The sequence below is a fragment of the Antechinus flavipes genome, chromosome 4, assembly GCF_016432865.1.
Source record: "Antechinus flavipes isolate AdamAnt ecotype Samford, QLD, Australia chromosome 4, AdamAnt_v2, whole genome shotgun sequence".
Lineage (NCBI taxonomy): Eukaryota > Metazoa > Chordata > Mammalia > Dasyuromorphia > Dasyuridae > Antechinus > Antechinus flavipes.
In genome coordinates, this window is record NC_067401.1 from 28,801,291 (window position 1) to 28,819,349 (window position 18,059).

Below are 18,059 nucleotides of genomic sequence, written 5' to 3' on the forward strand. Positions count from 1 at the left end.
ACTAAATCCAACACACTTGAACAATTTAAATATATAACAGGACCATATTGGAATACTCTCTAAATTAATATTAACTTGAATGAGTGATATGTACATTGACCATCTGAAACTTCTTTACAAAAATACTTTTTTTTTTAAAGTTCCTTTATAAAGTGTTAAAAGATAACAATCATATCTAACAGATGCATTGTCTACCATGTCTAAGTGTTTTCCACATGACAAAAATGACTGCAGATTTTATTTGTCCTTAAGCTAAAACTAAATGAGAATGAGGCTTTAATGTTATTTTTTATAGATCCTTTATCTCTTTTCTATAATACTGCCTTTCTCAATAATTGCCTGCCCTAATCCACCCCCACAGTCACTAGAACTACATATAATGTAACTCTTTTCCCCTCAACCAAAACTACTAAGGACAAGGATTACATTTTAGTGTGAAGCAATTAATCACTAAGCCTTAATTCAATTATTGCTATTCTACCTAAGGCTCAGAGACAAAAGTGAAATAGTTCCTGACCTTCAGGAGCTATGGTCCAGTAAGCAAAGACATGCAGAGACATCACTTGGAGAAAAGATCCCAGCAAGAGGGGGATTACAAGAAAGGGCTTCATGCAGAAGGTGATGCTTGAGCTTTGAAGGAAGCCTGTGATTCTGAGGGGTGATGAAGGAGATGGAAGAAAAAGCGTGTGTAAGAAATTGTAAGAAAGCTTACTCATGAAAGGGAATTATTTATGAACAGGATGGAAAGACAAGACTGAGCCAGGTTAAATACCAAACACAGGAGTTTTCTATTTAACCCTAAAAGTAATACAAAATCACTGTAGTTTACTGAATAGGGGAATGACATGGTTAGAATTGCATTTTAGAAAATGATTTTAATAGCTGTAATGAGGATGGACAACAGTGGGGAAGATACTTGAGGCAGGAAGAATAATTAGAAAACTATTACAATAGTACAGGTAAAAGGGGAAGAGGATCTGAGCCAGGATAGTGGGCAATATGAATGATTATGTTTTATCTAGATAGACATGCAAATTCTAAATCTTTTATTTCTGTGCAAGAAAAGGCTTTGCCTCTGTTTATAGGAATTTGTATTGCTCTGTCCCAGAAAGGTCCAATGAGGCTACTTGAAGCATATTCTAGAAGCCACTAGCAGCAAGAAGAACCAAAGCCCTGATACTTGTTTTTTCCTGACTTTGAAGCTTGCCTATATTGGCAGGCTTTTCCTTTTCCTTTCTTTTATGACTGTCTGAAATGGGTCTATTGTCTTCCCTATTTCCCCTCACTTTAATCTCATCCTAACTACTACCATCCCAACCCCTACCTTGCTGCAAGCATCCCTTTAATTTGAAGCTAGCAATCACATTTTCATTGGGTAAACAACACTCCCCACCTCCAATACATACACTGTATATGTGTTATTTCTACTTCTGGTAATGAAATTTTCCACCAAAGTTTGGCACATGAGTATCTTTTAATCACTAAAAGAGAAAATGAATTCCAACTGGTTGAAAAAGGTATACAAGTTCATTATGGAAACTTTTTTAAAAAATAAGATCCACAGTGCTGAGTTCATATAATTTCCTTCATTTCAGAAATATTAAATGACCTAAATTATCTAGGGAGTAAAAACATTTGCTCAGATGTCAGGATGATTAAATCTTGACAACAGGCATATGGAGGTTTGGTGGAAGCTCCCAGAGGAACTCTACATGGCCTACAACTAAAACCAATTTCCATCCTTAGGAAAAAGATCTTGCTTACCTCCTACCTTAGCCTGGATATTCCAGCTCCTTCTATAATGTTCTTACTCTACTGGAATAGAAAGAAACACAAAGGGAAGCTCCATCTGCTATATACCACAGTGCTTATTAGGGCACATACATAGAATGTGACTAATAAATTATTTTTCTGTTTTTGTCTCTTCCTTCTGTATAAGATTCTAAAGATTTTTCCTTTCATCTTCTTTCTCATGGTGCCTAAGGAAATTACTTAATTTTAAACTGATTAAAAACCACGATGGACACATATGGTTGATGCCAATGAACTAAAATGTTCAAGTGGATGATAAACTTGACTTTCACTAACCAAGCTGAACAGACTTCCAACTAAAATAAGATCAGCTTTTTTATTATAAAAAGATGAGCATATGATGAACACTTATTTTTTCAGGAAAATTATTTTAGAAGGCTCAAAGAACAGAGAAATTAAAGAATTATGGGGGGGAAAAAAGATTATGTGACCAAACAATTTTTTTTAATGTCAGAAATGAAAAATAATTATCTTCTTTGAAAAGAACTTATTTTTATTTTTTTCTAAATAATGGCTTTTTAAGTTTTCAAATTCATCCTTATAAAACCTTGTGTTCCAAATTCTTTCTCCTTCCCTTTCCCCCACCCATCCCCTAGACACTAAGTAATTCAATATATATGTTAAACATGTGCCATTCTTCTGCAAACAATTCTTTTTGAATAAACATTTTGAATATCTCCCTAAAATTAATAGTATTTTCATGCATGATTTTGATACAAGCATCATATTTCAAACATCTGAAGCACAATGTCTAAAAAGCAGCATTTTAATTAAGCTAGTAAAAATCACTATACTAGACAAAATGACCAAGGTAATCATCAGTGAAAAATATCCAGAAAGAATTCTTTTTTCTTTTGACCAATTCTGATAGCATAAGCACAAAGGCATACTCATGGGTCTCTACTCCTCTCTTCCAGTAAGAAAAAAGGGGCATTTTCTCATCTTCCTCCCCAGGCCAAGAGTGAACAATTACATTTACATGCTTTCTGTTTCCTCTAAAATTGAGTTTTTTTATCTGACCTCTCCAACAGTCCATTGTGCTTCAATTTACCTTCATAAAGTGCCAGTACTGACAGAATATTAGATTTTCACAAGTACTAATGAAAATAATTCTAGAGGCAGACAAATAATACTGTGAAGAATTTCATCTGTGCTTTGAATGTGAGCTTGTTGGGATAAGGAGCGCAATATCCTCAAATCAATCTGAGGCCATTTGGCCATGTAGGAAGGACTCAGGCGTGGGTCTTGGGTCAATTTGGGTCAATAATCCTGGATCACTTGTCTATCCTAAAGCACCTATGACCAATTTTTAGCCTTTTATGGACTCTCTTGGCAGTGGATAATCCAGGCACAAAATGAATTTAACATGATCTTTCTCTTATCATTTAGAATCACAGATTCATAGATCTGGAAAAGATATGAAAGATCATTTAGTTCAACCTGTTCATAACCTAATAGTACAACCTTTGTATGAATAGTCTCTACACAAAATAATTAGACAAGTAATTTACTTTTAGATACTTCTTGGTGATAATTATTTTGACAATTACATTCAACAGTATTTCTGTCATGATAATTGCAATGTTCCTAATGCATTGTTGGTGGAGTTGTGAACGAATCCAACCATTCTGGAGAGCAATCTGGAATTATGCCCAAAAAATTATCAAATTGTGCATACCCTTTGATCCAGCAGTGTTTCTATTGGGCTTATATCCCAAAGAGATACTAAAGAAGGGAAAGGGACCTGTATGTGCCAAAATGTTTGTGGCAGCCCTGTTTGTAGTGGCTAGAAACTGGAAAATGAATGGATGCCCATCAATTGGAGAATGGCTGGGTAAATTGTGGTATATGAATGTTATGGAATATTATTGTTCTGTAAAAAATGACCAGCAGGATGAATACAGAGAGGCTTGGAGAAACTTACATGAACTGATGCTAAGTGAAATGAGCAGAACCAGGAGATCATTATACACTTCGACAACGATATTGTATGAGGACATATTTTGATGGAAGTGGATTTCTTTGACAAAGAGACCTGCGTTTCAATTGATAAATGACGGGCAAAAGCAGCTACACCCAAAGAAAGAACACTGGGAAACGAATGTGAACTATCTGCATTTTTGTTTTTCTTCCCAGGTTATTTTTACCTTCTGAATCCAATTCTCCCTGTGCAACAAGAGAACTGTTCGGTTCTGCAAACATATATTGTATCTAGGATATACTGCAACATATCCAACATATAAAGGACTGCTTGCATCTAGGGGAGGGGGTGGAGGGAGGGAGGGAAAAAAAATCGGAACAGAAATGAGTGTCAATATAAAGTAATTATTAAAAATTTAAAAAAAAAAAAAAAAGATAATTGCAATGTTCTTTTCAGACCTTAAGACCAATGTCAGGAGATAAGAAGATTCAAGAATGTGAGAAAAAAAAAGTGAAGAATGAGAAAATAGGCTTATTTCAAATGTTTGAGGTCCTTTCCATGAAAGATGGAACTCTGAGGAAGCAGCAGCAACCTAGGTTCCTTGGAATTATGAGACATGTACATAAGAACATGGGACTTTCAATAATGGCCACAGAAAGAAGTGGCCAGTGATTTCTTGCTGAGAGGTACAAAGGTGATCATATATTAAAACTGATATGATCAAGCCGATATGACTTTATGAGGCAAACCTCCTAAGATTATCATATCTAATGACACCACCACCCATTCTGAGCAAGGCTCCTGCTGCTGCCAGAAAACATATTCAGCAATCTACAAAGAAGGGCAGATTGGATGACTTTTAGGGCCCTATCTAACTCTAATATTCTATGACTAGTATATTTAGGTTTCCACAAAATATTTTCCAACATCTTTCATGTTTTGCATCTGAGATGATTGTACAGTTAAGTGAATTCTGAACTGGCTGAATGAGCATACTCAAAGATCAGTCCCTAATGAGTGTATGTCATGGGAGGAAGGTCTTCATTAAAGGGTCTCAGGTTCTATTCTTGGTCTTGTGCTATTCAACATGAGTTGAATGAAGATACAGATTTGTCAAAATTAGAAATAACATGAAACTGAGAGAGACAGCTAAAATGCTGAATGACAAATCCAAAAAGATCTCAGTAAGCTAAACTGATAGGTTTAATCAAATAAAATGAAAAAAAAAAAAAGAGAGAAATGTAAAGTACCACATTTGATTTTTTTAAAAATCAGAAATATGAGATAGGGGAGGTACAGCTAACAAAACCCATGAAGAAAATTGCATTTCGTGGACTATAAATTCAATAAAAAATCAACTCTGAAGTAGCAGTCAAAAAAAGGAATGCTATTATTTTAAGCCGCACTAAACATGACCTCCAGAATGAGCCACTAGTAATGCTATTACTATTTCATACCTGAAGCACTTCCATTATGAGCATTAAATTTTAGAAAATCCATAGATGAACTAGAATACATCTAGGAAGATAATTGGGATGATGAGAAAAAGTTCTATAAGGGTCCCAAAAATGCATCCCTGAAAAATCTCATGAGAGGAGTTGTACTATGAGCTGCTGGATTTCTCAAAATCCAGTGCTAAAGGGCTTAAGTATCCCAAGGTCAATGACAGCTATGTCCTTGACAACCTCTTGGAGGTCCATCCCTTTCTTTGGAATCCACATGGGCCATTTGAGGCCCCTGCAGCCAGTGGTTAGAGATCTAACTCTAACAGAAGTCTTTGTGATCTCTATGGAATCATGGAAAAAGAAGTCTTCTTAGAACTGCCACACCCCTCCTAACTTGTTTTAGATTAAACCCAAATTTCCAGAGTTCTCAAAAGTGTGTAGTCTAGGACACCAAAATCTGTAAGAAGGACTAAAAGATCAGAAAAATTTCCATAATAATATAAAGACATTTTAATTTCTAATATGGTAAATGTCAATAGCGATAATTCATACAAAAGTTCTTGAGAGGTAGTAAGTCCTGAGTAATTTTTAAGCATGTGAAGAGTTTCTGAGATCAAGAAATTGGAGAACAGCTGTTTTAGAGATTAGCCTCGAACTACCTCCCAGACAAAATTCCTGGAAAATGATTTTTATCCAGACATATAAGCTACTTTAATGACTCAAGAACCTAGTCAATTTAGTCTCCATTAAGATTCATAAGCCCAAGGCCACCCATGGCCTTTGTTGTTATTACTCTTCCTATATGTTCTAAGTCACAACTGAAATTTAACAAAAAGGTAAAATGAAGCAGATCTCCAAACAAGAAAATATTTATAAGCAGAGGCATGCTACCTGTCAATAAATAGGTCTATGGCTTGCCTCCATTTATGCCAGAGATCCTGAACAAGAAGGCAGTTCTCCTTATATAGATTTGGGGGGTAGAAAACAAAGTACAGAGCAGGATAGATGTCATCATGTAACTAAGGGCAACATGATTGGTTGAAGTTTAGTACCAATGACCTCCTTCTTCCCTCATGAGACTACGAAACGTTCATTACATACATACAGTACATACATACTACCAGGTACAAAGCAGTAGGCCAGATTTAGACAGCAAACCAGATGTCCTTGAAGGATGGCATGGGGGAGTAAAGGTATCGGGTCCAACTCCCTTTCTTTCACACATATTTCCCCAAGGTTGGAAAAATTCCTTGAAACAAGAAAAGCTAAATTTTTAAATTTAACTCAGCTGTACTCTGAACTAAATTAAGAGACAAAGAACTATGACTTAAGCAGTTATAAGACAAAAATAATTATAGAATAAAATCAATTAAAGAGAACAAATAAGAAAATGGTACAGGATCAACCTTTATCTCTTCATCCATGCTACTAGTCTTAGGAAGAACCTGTGAAAGATTAAGACAGGATGACCACTGCCACTGGGAAAAAAACCTTCAGACCAAGGATATTAACATAAATACATCAGGAGCTGTTAACAAAGCCCTTCCAAATTTTAACAGGATGACTTTTAAGAACTGGACTCACAACAATTTTTAATGCTTTACCATCAATTTCTGACCCCTTAATGTCTACAATCCAAATGAATGTATGAACTAAAGCACCCTCTGCTGGACCAGAAAAATAAAATTTCTGACCTTAAATTTGTGTCCTGAACAGTGTAGGCTGCCTTTTCAAAACTGATAATATGCATCTAGTGTTCATGTGGTTAACTATTATTCTAAATGTGAAATCTCATTCACATATGAGACTCAGACAATAAGCTAACAGTCTAAGAGGAACTGAAACATATTTAGAAAAACATTTTTGATCTTCCTCTCCCTCTTAAACAAAGAAGATGAAGCAAAATGGGAGAAACTAAATAAGAAATTCAACAGTTTCCAAATGTACCCAATGGCATCAAAAAACATTATTTCATGGCAAACTTAGTTGTCTGGCATTGCAGTGCTCAGGATGAGTATAGGCCAAAAGACAGCCAAAAAATAAACAGCAGTTGACCAAATATAACCTGTAGCAGGGGATAAAAGTGACAAAAACACTGTGACCAAATCACATATATACCTTGATACCTATGAAACTAAGAAAAGACAATTGAGTTGTTGGAAAATATGGGTTCAGGATTAAGAAGAGTCCAAAGACACTAACATATATTTTCCATATTGCCAGAGAAGTAAATACAGGGTAAAAACAAAATAAATACACGGGAATTTGCAGAGGTTGAGGGTGGGGTAGACTAATGACTGGAGGAATCCAGGCCACATTAAGAGGTGGCGCTGGAGCCAAGCCTCAAAAGGCATTAGGAGTGCCGACGGGCAGCGGGGAGGAGGGCAGAGTTCCAGGTAGGGGACGGCAGTGGGCTCCTCTGCATGAAGCCTGCCAGGAGGTTCTGAACTTATCAAAGGCCAAACAATATCACCAAAAATTAAAAGGACTATATTTGAAGGGAGAGGAAATGACTCATTATTGATGTGGGATCATTTCCAAATAATCTGTGTATTGTGGAAAGGTCAAAACCAATACAAAACTGGAAGAGAATAAAGATGAGAAGACACCACATGCAACTGCAATCCTGCAACCTAACCTATTCAAATTAGTTTCTGGTGCCTCCAAAAAGGGCTTAAAATCAAAGAAAAAATAAACACCAGTCATGATTATGATAATTTTCTAAGGAAATCTTAACTAATGCATGGCAATCACCATAGTGAGGAGCTTTAAAAATCCAAAAATGGCCCAAGCTTGCAAAGCTAATGGACAGGGCAAATCAATAGTAACAAAAATTCAGAATGTAAAGCTATTTCGAAACAGAAGATGAATAAATTATAGAAGAGAAAATTGTAAGATTATGAGCAATGACAATTCATCAAAATGGGAAAATAAAGGAGATGATCAGAGAAAGAAAGGAAAAGAAGGGAACTTGGAGGTTTACTAGCCTAATTCCTAATAGATGAAGAAACTGAGGAAGTTAAATGCCTTGCCTAAAATCACAAGGACAAAGCTAGGAAAAAATGAATTGCAGAAAAGCTGGTCATGAGACCCAACAACGCCAGATTGTCTCAATGAATTAATTGATGATGCTCAAAAGACAAGTAGCTGAAAAACTGAAGCGATCTCCTATAATTCTGTAATAGTCAGCATCTCAATCAGCAATGAGAGAGAGAAATTTAGAACTAAGAACACATCTTAAGGAAATTTGTGATATGTCCTCATTTTATAACTGGAGAAATTAAGCCGCTAAGGGAATGAGTGACTTTTCCAGGGTAACACCCTAGAAAGTGTCTGAGGAAAGATGTGAACTCAAGTTTTCCTGGCTCCAAGCCCAGCACCCTGCTCACTGTATCACCATCTCAGGACTCACTATGTTCCTAATGAAATATGTGAAGAAGCAGAAATTGAACTTAAAATGAAGTCGATTATCAGCCCCTGGGATGGACCTGTAAGCTGTGTCCCCTCTCACCACAGAGGGTCCCCGAGGACGTGGCTGACCCTTGGGCAGCTCTTCTCAGGCTGAGGCCAGCCTTTTCTGATCAGGAACACCTCTGGTCGCATCCTCCAGGTCTACAGTTCTTTGGAAAGCATCTTCACCTGCTCACACTCACCACGGGCCTCTATGTGATACAAGCTGTAGACTCATAGCCATGTAGCCACAGGGCAAGAAAGCCAACCTTATCAAGAGAAGCCTTTGTTTCTGAGAGAAATTTAGGGTCATTAAAAGAACTGTGCAATGCTCCAAAAGCAATCCAGCCCAATTCAGTCTTGTTCAATTCTGAATTGAATTCGCTGCTTGTCAGCAGCAATTGAAAAGTTCTGATCAAAATGATAGACAAGTCCTATAGGTTCTCCATCTAATGCATGCCAGTCAGAACAAAAGGCGTTCTTCATCCATTTAATTTTTCCTTTGTGGATGGGCTAGGCTAAAATGTTTTGAGAGGTTATGACATCTCCTCCAGGAGATTTTGCAATGCTTTGAGGCTTAATGTGACAAAAGCACAAGGCCACCCATAAACAGAAGAATGTGGTAGACCTCAACATTTTCCTTGGGAACAATAAAGTCTTTTTTTAAGAGATTTTTTTTTTCTTTACTGAGGCAATTGGGATTAAGTGACTTGCCCAGGGTCACACAGCTAAGAAGTGTCAAGCATCTGAGAACAGATTTAAACTCAGGTCCTCCCAACTTCAAGGCTGATGCTCTATCTACTGTGCCACCTGGTTGCCCCAACAAAGTCTTGAATAGAAACTTGTCTGCTGAATTTTATAGAAAAGGATGGTGGAAGTTCGTGAGTATTATTGCCTCATGAGACAGAGAGTAGCACTGGGACAGTAAGGTCAATTTAAAGTTAAAAATTTAGTTTAAAAAATCACAAAATTCCTAATTAAGCAAAACTGTCTCAATAATTTAAGGATGAGACTGGAAGAAAAACAGTAAATGAATGAAAGATGGATAAGACAGTGGAAATAAAACTATATTTGGCCTCTTAATATCACAGTCCTAATTAAGTGTACCTTTCCTGGATGTAAAAGACCGGTGATAGAAAAGACAGCTACATTAGTCAAGAATATATAGAGAAGGAACCTGAAAGTAGAATTATCAAGGGCATCACAGGAACAATTCTCGAGATATCTTAAGGAGAGAGAGAAACCTTAAGTGTAAGAATAAAGAGAAAAAAGAAAATCTTATACTTTACTGATAATGCCCCTCCCTCCCCCAAAGCATTGAGAGACCATCAACAACTCTGCACTAAGAGAGCTAAAGAATCATCAATATAAAACTTTTATGAAAATAATGTGTATATACATTAAGGATATCTTGAATGAAAGTGTTAATATGAAAGTTGGTTTTAGCAACCAATATGCAACAGTAGATATTTTTATCAAGACAATTAATTGACAAATTCAAAAGATATAAAATTCCATGTGCTTATTGGGTTTTTTTTGACTATAAAAAGTATGTAAGGCTCTCTCCCCTTTAATAAGATGTGTCCTATATACAAGATTTCTTGAAAGACAAATCACTTTTTTTACTCTCAGATCATTAATATCAGGCCCCTGGTTTACAAGATACAAAGCACTGAGCCTAAGTCAAAGACTCAGGAAGTACATAAAGAAGTATATATGGTCAATTCTGAAGCACTGAGAGAAAATTATTTTAGTATACCTAAAAGAAAAGAACATGTTAAATGTTTGGGAAACAATGGCTTATATCCCAAAATACAGGGAGGTAATGGAACCATCAACACATACTTATCTTCTCATTATATATTGGGGACATTTTTAGTAAAAAGGAGAAAGAAACAAATAAGAAGAAGTGAAAACAGCCATTTCTTCAACTTAATACAACTCTATAATTTTAAAAGTGACTGTAAGGTGCTAAGAATACCACCGTGTATGTTTGCTGATTATTTAACAGCAACTGTCAGTAGCACAAAGAGCCCCGATTGCTCCCTTCCTAAATCTTCCTGGCACGTTACCACCATGAGATTCCCTGAAGGATGCCAGCACAAGTAGCCTGTGTTCCTGGAACTCTGATTTCGTAAGTCAAGTAGGCATCAACCAGTGATGGCATGTGCTGGTCTCTGCCATGAAGGACGTCCTGCTCAGACCACAAAAGCAAGAGGAATATTCCCTGGGGGTGGGAAGTGATCGTGTTTCCATAAAAACCTCTCTAGGATAGCACAAAGCCCTGGAATACTGAGAAGGATTATCCAATAAAATCCATATTCCAATGAATAAGATCCAGAGAATGAAAGAGGATAAATTCGTGAAAATGCTTCAGTTTGTTGTTGCTCAATCATTCAGTCAGGACACCGCTTTTCACAATCCCATTTGGGTTATGTCCTGGAAGAGATACTTAAGTGGTTTGCAATTTCCTTCTCCAGTTCATTTTACAGATGAAGAAACTGAGGCAAAAAGGGTGAAATGACTTGCCAGGGTCACACAGCTTGGAGGTGTTTGAGGCAGAATTTGAACTCAGGTCTTCCTGGGTCCAGGTCCCATGGCTCCTAGCTATCTGCCCTGAACTACCTTACTGGGAGCTAAAGGCTATGAGGTAGTAATTACCCATGATGTGAATGATCGAAATGGAGAGATGTTATTCACTTCCTGTGCCAATCCCTGTCAGACTGATGATTACAAAAGAGTCTACAGCAATTTTAGAAACAAGCAAAAAGAATGAAACAGTCAAGGGCTACGCATTAGGTAGAAGTTCTGTTCCTACTGTGAACTGAGGCTTCAGAAAACACATAGAGTTTTGGTCACTGAAAAGGAAGTGGCTTATCTGCTCACCAAATGGCGACATGTTTCTCTATCATCGTGCTAAGTGTGCAATTAAATTCAGTGAACACTCAAATACCCAAAGGAAAAAATGAGCATCAACTAAGTTTTGTCAAGCGTACTGCAAACCTTACAGAAAGCACTATAAAAATGCCAACCATCATCATTCATTATTAAATTTATTTTCCTGAAAAACAATTTCTAAATGACAACCTGCCAGATCTAATCAAGGATTTATGAACTCCTTTGCTATTTAAGATGTCTTATGAGGTGAAGACATTCTAATCAGTCATCTGGTCTCTATAAGGATTTTCAAATAAGTCTAAAGAAAGCTTGTACTTTATCAAATTTATTTTTATTTAAAAATTAAGATTTCTAGTTTTAAAATAAATTATGTAGATAACACCTGTTTCATTTAGGAAAAAATATTATATTATAATTAGAGCAGAATATAACAGAGAGAATATAATTGGAAGCTTCTCTCCTTAAATTTGGACCTAGACATTATAATAATTATAATTATAAACCATAAATAAGGATAAGAACTTGACCTGTGGCTTCCTTGGTCCAAAGAACTCTGGGTAAGGAAACTCCTCCCACCAATGCAGGTCAGCACCTTCTCTGAACTTTCTGGTCTTAGAGTCAGTCACCTCAAACACTGAAGTAACAGTGACTCCTCTTCATCAATCTGGGCCATTGTGTAAAATTGATTTTAATTCTATTTTACTAAGATTTAAATCAAACTAGATTTAATATTCCCTTTGAGGTTCATCCACCAGATACTTGCCTAAAGGGTACTTGCCTACCTCCCCTTTAGTAATCCCACCCATCATCCCCTACTTTTCATAGAAACTTTTTTAATCTAAAAGATCAAATGTCGTCAATTTGTGGTGTTCTCTTTTTTTCTAAAATATAATGGTTCTTTGGGAGCAGGTTTCGTGGGGGGCTTCTGGAGGCAGCCTTAATTTCAGTTCAAAGTAATAATCATCTCAAATGCAGTCAGGAGTTAAAATCCAGTATGTATTGGTTCCTTGGTTCCGAGAGCTCTTGTTGCTAGTCCTTTGCCTCTGTCTCTGCTAGCTTCAGCCTCTCCTCTTCCAAATCCCTAGTTCTGCCTGACTGCAGACTTTAGTTTCTCAATCTCCTCCACTGACTCACTCCATTCACTCATCTCCTTTTATGCTCTTTTAGAGGTGTAAACTCAAAGGATGACTCCTCCGAGAGTGGGACTGTAGGAGGTGTAACTTGTGAATCTCCCAGACTTATGAACTCTAATGTGTGAGCGCTAATGTGTAAACTCTCTTAAAGGTGTGAGCTCTAATGTATGAACCAATTACATAAGCATTGTTTCTATCAACTCTAGTGAGTTAATACTTTGTAAGGATTCTAACATCAATTGAAATCATAGTAGCAACTCCCAACACCTGAGAACCTTTTGTTTCGGGACTCCTTGTGATTAAGGGATTTTGAAGAGGGGCAGCCCTAATGATGTAATTTCAATTCTGACTATGTCATTGGTAGCCAATCAGAAGAAGATCCAAATTCAGATTTTGCTCTGTCATCTAGCTAATTGTTATAAAAGACCCTGTCAGCCCTCTCTCCAGGTCTTTGGTCATCAAGAAAGACACCACCAATTTATTGGTTACTGCTACTTTAACTAATAAGTTGATTGGGTTTGGAACTTTCTCTCTCAAAATTTCTATCACTTAGAGGCAGGCCTTAAACTCAGATCTTTCTAGTTTGGAGCCAGCTTTCTAGCCATTGTGCTGTGCTGCCTCAAAATATAAATATAAATTATAATTCAACTTAGCTCAATTTCAATTTTGCATAGCTATCACTAACACAGTCGATCAACTCCCAAAGAAAAAAATTCTGCTGTCCACTCAATCAATAAAGTAGGAAAAAAATACCGATATCCCTACCTCCTCGTCAGAGTCATTGTCAAACACTGATGGCTTCTGCAAAATAGGCTTCTGCAATTGCTGTGTTTTCTTAGGCAAAATGAGCCCATATCTGCAGAGAGAATGGAAACCACATCAATGAACAGCTTATTACACACTTTTAAATGTAGTCATAACTTCAGAAGAAAAGAACTAACCCCATACTCTTGGACTTGACTTTATCCCATGAATACATATTAAAATTAAACAGAATGTTTCTGGACACTTACTCCAAATTTTTTTTTTATTTTAATAAGCCACACAAAATTTCACTGAGGCAACTTGAGAGAATCCTTACAATTCTCAGACCCAACTTCACATCCCATCTGTGATTCTTAGCTGTGTGGCTCTTGATGAGTCATCAGTCTTCCTGAGCCTCAGTTTCCTCATCTTTAAAAGGAGTTTGGATTCCATGGTCTCTACTATGCCTTCAAGCTCTAATTATATGATCCTGTGATTATAGGAACTCCTGGACTGATTATTTCATTTCCTGTAGAATTCATCACCATTTTCAAATGCCTTAACTCCGAGGAAATGGCCATTCTAAATAAAACTCCTTGTTCTTTCACCCTACCGCCAAAAACATGCTGTAGTCTCTTAGTAGAAGGCAGGTTCTTTGAAGGCAAAAACCATCTCACTGCTGAATTTATGTTCTCTAATGTCTACCCCAGTACCTGGAAAATAGGAGCTGCCTAATTTTTAAAAATAGATGGCAAGTTAATCTGTTTCAAGGGAAACCTGGAAAAGTGCTCTAAAGTCTGTACAATTAAGTACTTTTTTTTTTTTGGGGGGGGGGGGAAGGAGGGGAGACCTGGGGTTTCCCGAGGGACACAGGAAAAAGTTCCTCACCCAATACAGATCAAGGAGGCCCTAAGAGGTTACCCAATTTCCCCAGGGTCACAGGGCCATTGAGAATGAGAGGCAGAAAATGTTTGTAGCAGCCCTGTTTGTAGTGGCTAGAAACTGGAAAATGAATGGATGCCCATCAATTGGAGAATGGCTGGGTAAATTGTGGTATATGAATGTTATGGAATATTATTGCTCTGTAAGGAATGACCAGCAGGATGAATACAGAGAGGCTTGGAGAGACCTACATGGACTGATGCTAAGTGAGATGAGCAGAACCAGGAGATCATTATACACTTCGACAACGATATTGTATGAGGATGTATTCTGATGGAAGTGGATTTCTCTGACAAAGAGACCTAACTGAGTTTCAGTGGATAAATGATGGACAGAAACAGCTACACCCAAAGAAGGAACACTGGGAAACGAATGTGAACTATTTGCATTTTTGATTTTCTTTCCGGGTTATTTTTACCTTCTGAATCCAATTCTCCCTGTGCAACAAGAGAACTGTTTGGTTCTGCAAACATATATTGTATCTAGGATATACTGCAACATATCTAACATATATAGGACTGCTTGCCATCTTGGGGGGGGGGGGAGGAGGGAGGGAGGGGAAAAAACGAAACATAAGTGAGTGCAAGGGATAATGTCGTGTAAAAATTACCCTGGCATGGATTCTGTCAATACAAAGTTATTATTAAATAAAATAAAATTTAAAAAAAAGAGAGAGAGAGAGAATGAGAGGCAGGAGTTGAAACCTGTCTCTGGGATCAGGGAGCTTCTCCAGCATTTGAGGAGCTTCCAGGTCACAGGAAGAGATGAAAGTTTTGATAGGTATATCCATACACCGAAATGTCGGAATGGTTTTCCTCCTCTGTAAATAGCGAGAGCTAGACGAGGGGGGTTTGAGTCCTGTCTGGCTGAGTCCTTGGACCCCCAGTCCTCCTGCTGAGCAGATGCCTTCGGAGCACATTCATGGGGAGCCCCTCCCTGGTAACCCCCCTCCCCCCAATACTAAGAGCTCTGGCTCTGCATCTAGAACCTCTGCTTAATTCCTCTGTCACAGCGGCCGTGTGACTTTGGGTCTTACTCCTGGGCGGAGCTTCCTTCCCTTTAAAAAGGACTGCCGCGTTCTCTCCCAGGTCTCCGATGACGGGACTCGATGTAAACTCGGCACCAGAGGTTAGTAACAAGCGTCTATTCGGGTAATTTAAAAAATGTTATTTAGACGTATCTGAAGTATGTTTAATGCGTTTAAAAGCACGATTCTAAGAAGCGCCCCACAGCTTCCGCAGTGCCCGGGGAGAAGCTATTGCATTTTGTGGGTCCTAGACTCCTCTAGCAACCGGGCCAAGCCCTTCTCCAAACATTTGTAAATGTACAAAATTTAAAAAAAAACCTATGTAATACAGTGATAACGACTGATGACAGCTAGGATTCTGCAGGGCCTCATTTCAGCTTCTTTTGTGTTTTTCATTATATTTTAACTCATGATGTTCAATTTATATTTTATTCCATTTGACTCTCATAACAGCCCTGGGAGGGAAGTTCTACTATTGTCCCCTCTTTACAACAGAGGAAACTGGGGCTGAGTGACTAGGCCAGGGCTGGTAAAAAGCAGACATTAAGTTTTTACTACATTCTAGGGATGCAAAGGAAGGTAAAAGGGCCCTGCCCTCCACGAGTTTATAATCTAATGGGGAGGGAGGGAGTCATCTAGCCAGAGGCACAGACTCGGACTGCAAAGGCGGCGCTCTCCCCACTGAGCCACCCACGTCAAAAACAAGGGCCAGAGAAAACGAACGGAAAGTGTGTTCCCATTCAAGTTCCCGCTTCCCCAGCCCCGGGGGTCCCAAGCGGAGCAGCCATCTCACTGATGGGGGAGGGGGAATCTCCTCTCTCCCTGCTCGGCCCCGGAGCTGCTCCTGAGACCCCCCAAACACACACACTTTGTGCTCAGAGCCCCTTCCTGGTCCGCTACTCTCTCCTCCCGACCCTACAGGCCGGACCCCAGCCCCAGCTGGCCCCCGTACTCACTGCCTGCGCGGGGCCGCCATCTTGCTCCGGCCTACGCTCGACGCCGGCGCAGTAGATTAAAGCTAACGCTGACGTCGCGTCGCAGGACATCGGCAGATTCCACACCGCGCTCGCCTCCGCCGGGTGCATCTATCTTTCGCCTGCTGCGACGAGGGAGGCCGGATTCCGTAGTTCCGAGGCGGGTTTTTTGTTTTGTTTTTTAATAAATACAATTATTTGTTTGGAGGCTTTTTTTTAAGGTTACAAAATGTCTGTCGAAAATGTGGATGCTGAGCTGGGGTTGGGCCGCCGAGCGAGGAGCCTTCAGGAGGCGGAGGACGCATGTGCAAAGGAAGCTCAGTGAGGGGAGACACCCCGGCCCTGATGTAGAGCGGGAAAGGATCTCACTCCAAGATCACGTCTTTTTAACAGATGAACAAACTGAGGCCCAAGGCGTTGTCTCCGCGACGTATCCAAGAGCAGCTCGGAGTCCGAGGCGGGATTCGAACCTCCGACGGCGGGGCTGCGCGCCTGTTTTGTCGGGAGCGCAGAGACTAGACCCGTTTGAGGAAAAGCAGGGCCTCCTGGCCATTCCCGGATCGGGCGTTATGGCCTTTGCTCCCTTCCACCAGACCTGCTGCTGATTCCCACGTGGTGGCTGCCCCGGTCCTCAGTAGCTCGTGGATGCACGTGTGCAGTCGATTCACTTTGTATTTACACGTGGTATAGCACGGAAACGTTATGTTGTGTAATACATAAATAACAAAGCGTCATTAACTACGCAAGCGCGTTAGATCTCATACTGTAACATATCAAAATATTCTCATGTTTTACCTGGACATGTTGCCCCTTTGATTCCAGGCCGCCAATAAAGCAATTGCAGCTAAGTCAGTCACACAATTTTTTTCTTTCCCAGGGCATATAAAAGTTGTCTACGCTATGTCGCCGTCTCTGTGTCGGGGTTGGGAAGGGGGAGACCCCGAAAAGTTTGGGGTCCCAGACCGGTATCGCAAGGTGTCTCTAAAGAATTTGCAGGCTTGAGCCCATCTCCTAGTCAAAGTTCCCCTGGATTTGCCCCTTGGAGTGCAAAAAGAAATTGTGAGTCTTTATACAATGGTATAGAAAGGAAAGCATCGTTAGGCCTGTGTCCCCTGGGATCTGAGTGGGAATAGCATAGGGATTGGCCCCCTAAAGCTGGGACCGCGTGAGTGCCCGCCCAGGGAGTCCTTGGTCCCAGGCAGAGGAATCTATTTCCTGCCAGATTTCAGAGGGAATCTAGGTGGGCTTTGAGAGAAGCACCTCCTGGGGGTCTGAGAGAGAAAACGGGGTTCTCAACTTCACCATTTAATTACGCCCCACAAGGGAGCAGGACAGCAGGAAATAATAGGAAGGAGGGTTTCAAAAACCGGGCAGAGAGGGAGGAAAGTCTCAAAACAAGAACCCTTCAATTACTCTATTGGGGGGGGGCGGGGGCGAGCGGGTCAGACCAGAGTGAGGAGCAAGACAGAAAACAAGGCCCCACACACCTGCCACATCCAAAGTGACCCTGGGTCGGGCCCTGTGATGGAGTAAGAGGGAGCTGGTCAAGCCCATCACTCCTGGTGCTGAGCAGACCGAAGGGGGGGGGGGCGGGGAGAGGAGGGGGCCCAACCCTTCCCTGAGCAGTCTCCCTTCCAGTGCCCCTCCTGAATGCACTTGGGGCAAGGGCCTGGGAGCTTCCTCCCAGGACAGGTTCAAGCCCAGTGGCCTTGG

General features: G+C 39.7%; 1 protein-coding gene across 2 annotated transcripts in view; it reads right to left on the reverse strand.

The window, feature by feature from the left end:
- Window positions 1–16,414, reverse strand: part of NSRP1 (nuclear speckle splicing regulatory protein 1) — a 56,975-nt gene extending 40,561 nt beyond the window's left edge. For both annotated transcript variants that reach the window (XM_051992243.1, XM_051992242.1), the window contains exons 1-2: window positions 16,329–16,414; window positions 13,425–13,515 (exon numbers count right to left, since the gene is read on the reverse strand). In XM_051992243.1, coding sequence (XP_051848203.1) covers window positions 13,425–13,515; window positions 16,329–16,348 — 111 coding nt within the window. In that variant the 5' untranslated portion in view covers window positions 16,349–16,414. The remainder of the gene's footprint in view (window positions 1–13,424; window positions 13,516–16,328) is intronic.
- Between the last annotated feature and the right edge of the window lie 1,645 nt (window positions 16,415–18,059).